Source organism: Pteropus vampyrus, unplaced genomic scaffold (assembly GCF_000151845.1).
Source record: "Pteropus vampyrus isolate Shadow unplaced genomic scaffold, Pvam_2.0 Scaffold598, whole genome shotgun sequence".
Lineage (NCBI taxonomy): Eukaryota > Metazoa > Chordata > Mammalia > Chiroptera > Pteropodidae > Pteropus > Pteropus vampyrus.
In genome coordinates this window covers 118,368-120,895 of record NW_011889379.1, presented here as the reverse complement: position 1 = coordinate 120,895, position 2,528 = coordinate 118,368, and the positions used below count along the sequence as shown (strand labels likewise).

Here is a 2,528-nt window from a genome sequence, read left to right as displayed (position 1 = left end):
TAAGTATGCAACCGAGTATGCAAGCAAGCATAGAGGAAGGAAAAAAACACACATGAACACTTTGGAAGGATAAGGTACTATTTTCCACTGAGTTATTCACAACCTACTGAAAAATATTTGAAACACAAGGTAAGCTAATTATCAAGCTTTCAGTATAATCTCAAATACCTGAATGCAATGTTGGCTATTTTTAAAGGGGTTAGTGTCAAATGGACAAGCTGATAATAATGGAGCTATGCAAAGTCTTTTTGCCATACTCATTGGGACTGCAAAAATTTAGTCTAATACTTTATACCTTCTCAATCTACAGTCTTAAAAATGACATCACAATGACCCTAAGGAATGGCAAATACACTCCTGAATTAACAACATAAGACACAGTGAGGGGATTTTACTGTATTCTTATCTACTGAAATCCATGAACATATGTAACCTATCCATGAGTATACGTAACCTTACAATTTTAGTACTGGAGGGCTCTTAGAAATCACCTCGGCCTATCTCCTGCCTGCTGCCGGCGGAGGGGGTGCTCCTCTGAAAAATGGCCAACAAGTTATCACGCAGCCTCTACTTGAATATTGTCAAAGGCAGAGAGCTCATTGTTCCCAGGGCAATTCATTCCACTACTGGGCAGCATCTGCTGTTAGAAAGTTTCCACTTACTCATTTCTCCAGGCAAATAATTAGAGAAATTCTATTACATGCAAGACTTTATTCCAATTGCTGTGGGTAATAGAGAAGAGTTTAAAATCCAGAAAGCTTTATCTCTGGGAGTCAAAATGTCTCCTCCAAAGCAGTACACACTGCTAAAAGTTCGATTAGTGGCTCACAGTTCAAACCAAGACCTCTTTCCAAGTGTTCTCTGAACTACTGTTTCTATGTTAGCCTCAAGGGCCCACGAATTGCCATGTTTGGGTAATCCCCTCCCACTAGGACAGTGTACAATAAGTACTATATAAGAACAAATAATAAAATGACTGCTAAAATAAAACACTTTGTCATCCAGTACACAGAACTTGCTACGTGCTACAAACCCTGAGTAGGTACGATCTAACTTGAGTTACCTATGGAATCTTACCTGCTCGACAGCATCCCCGAGGCGCATTTTCCGAGCAGACTGCCCGCTGACCTGGGCTTTTGCTGAATACAAACAAAGCTGGAGGTCCGCCACGCTCTGGAACTTGGGATGCTCTTTCTCGCTGGGATCTACAAAGTGCTCGATTTCTGCCATTGTGAATTCTCTGAAAGCAAAAATAAAAGGGACAAAAGTTGCATGTTTAACTATAAAAAGTAGTTAACAAAGCCCTTATTTTCAACTTCATCCTATAATGGTATAGGCCCCCATACTACAGGAATCTCTTATCATTACACAGAAAATTGTTTTCTAAGGGAATGGCAAAAAATAAAGTTGAATTAGATTTGTCTGGGTGATTATTTTTAAATGAAAATATTTATTATGAATAATGAAAATATTTCATTAATGAACACATTACTCAAATAGTATTTTAAATAAATATAATCAAACTTCTCTCAAATATTAATTTCTTCTGTCTAGTGACAAAGATTCTTTACTTGACCAAACTGTAGTCAGTCTCCTGAACCTTCTTCTAGGCCCATCTGTGCACTTCCTTGTATAATCCAGTTTTAGCAAGAACCTGGCTAAGTTCAGTTTAACCAGAACCGCTTGCTCCCCCTTGTGATCTGACTGCCCTTGGTGTTTTATCAGGCTCCTCATCCACTACTGTCCCCTTGGTGACATCCGATCACCCTGGCCTGTCTTCAGCAAGAATCCTGTTAGGTCGGCTTAGCCAGAATCCCCCTTGCCCTTGACACTCCCACAGTCACTCCCTGTCCTCTACCCGCCCCCGCCCGGCTCCTTAGCTATAGACCCCGTGCCCATGCTGCACAGTAACCTCCCTTATCCGTGGATTTGTTCTCCACGGTTTCAGTTACCTTCAGTCAACTGCAGTCTGAAAATATTAAATGGGAAAATTCCAGAAGTAAATAATTCATGTCTTAAATTGCATGGCGTTGAGTAGCCTGACGAAACCTTGCAGTCTTGCCCAGGACGTGAAGTGCCCCTTTGTCCAGTATTTACACTGCCCGCCGTTAGTCACTTAGTAGCATCTTGGTTATCAAACTGACTGTCATGGCATTGAAACGCTTGTGTTCAAGTCACCCTTCTAGCCGTCCGACATTACGTCACAATGCTTCTGTCATTCACCTCGCTTCGTCTCCTCACACAGGCACTGTACCATCTCACAGCCTCACAAGGGTGAGTAGAGTATAGTACGATATTTTGAGAGACCACATTCACATAACTTTTAGCACCGTATATTGTTACAATTGTTCTATTTTTAGTTACTGTTGTTAATCTCTTGCTGTGCCTTTATCATCAATACGTGTATATAGGAAAAAAATACGGTATGCATAGGGTTTGGTACTATCTGCGGTTCAAACGTTCAAACGTTCACTGGGGGTCTCGGAACGCAGCCCCTGCAGACAAGACCAGGGAGGCCGCTGTATGCA

At 41.4% G+C, this 2,528-nt stretch overlaps 1 protein-coding gene across 1 annotated transcript in view; it reads right to left on the bottom strand.

Annotated features, from left to right (window-relative positions):
• The window catches only part of GARS (glycyl-tRNA synthetase), a 44,514-nt gene that overhangs the window by 15,766 nt on the left and 26,220 nt on the right, over positions 1-2,528 (bottom strand). Inside the window, exon 9 of the mRNA XM_011384611.2 lies at positions 1,078-1,240. Within this exon, the coding sequence (XP_011382913.1) occupies positions 1,078-1,240 (163 nt within the window). The remainder of the gene's footprint in view (positions 1-1,077; positions 1,241-2,528) is intronic.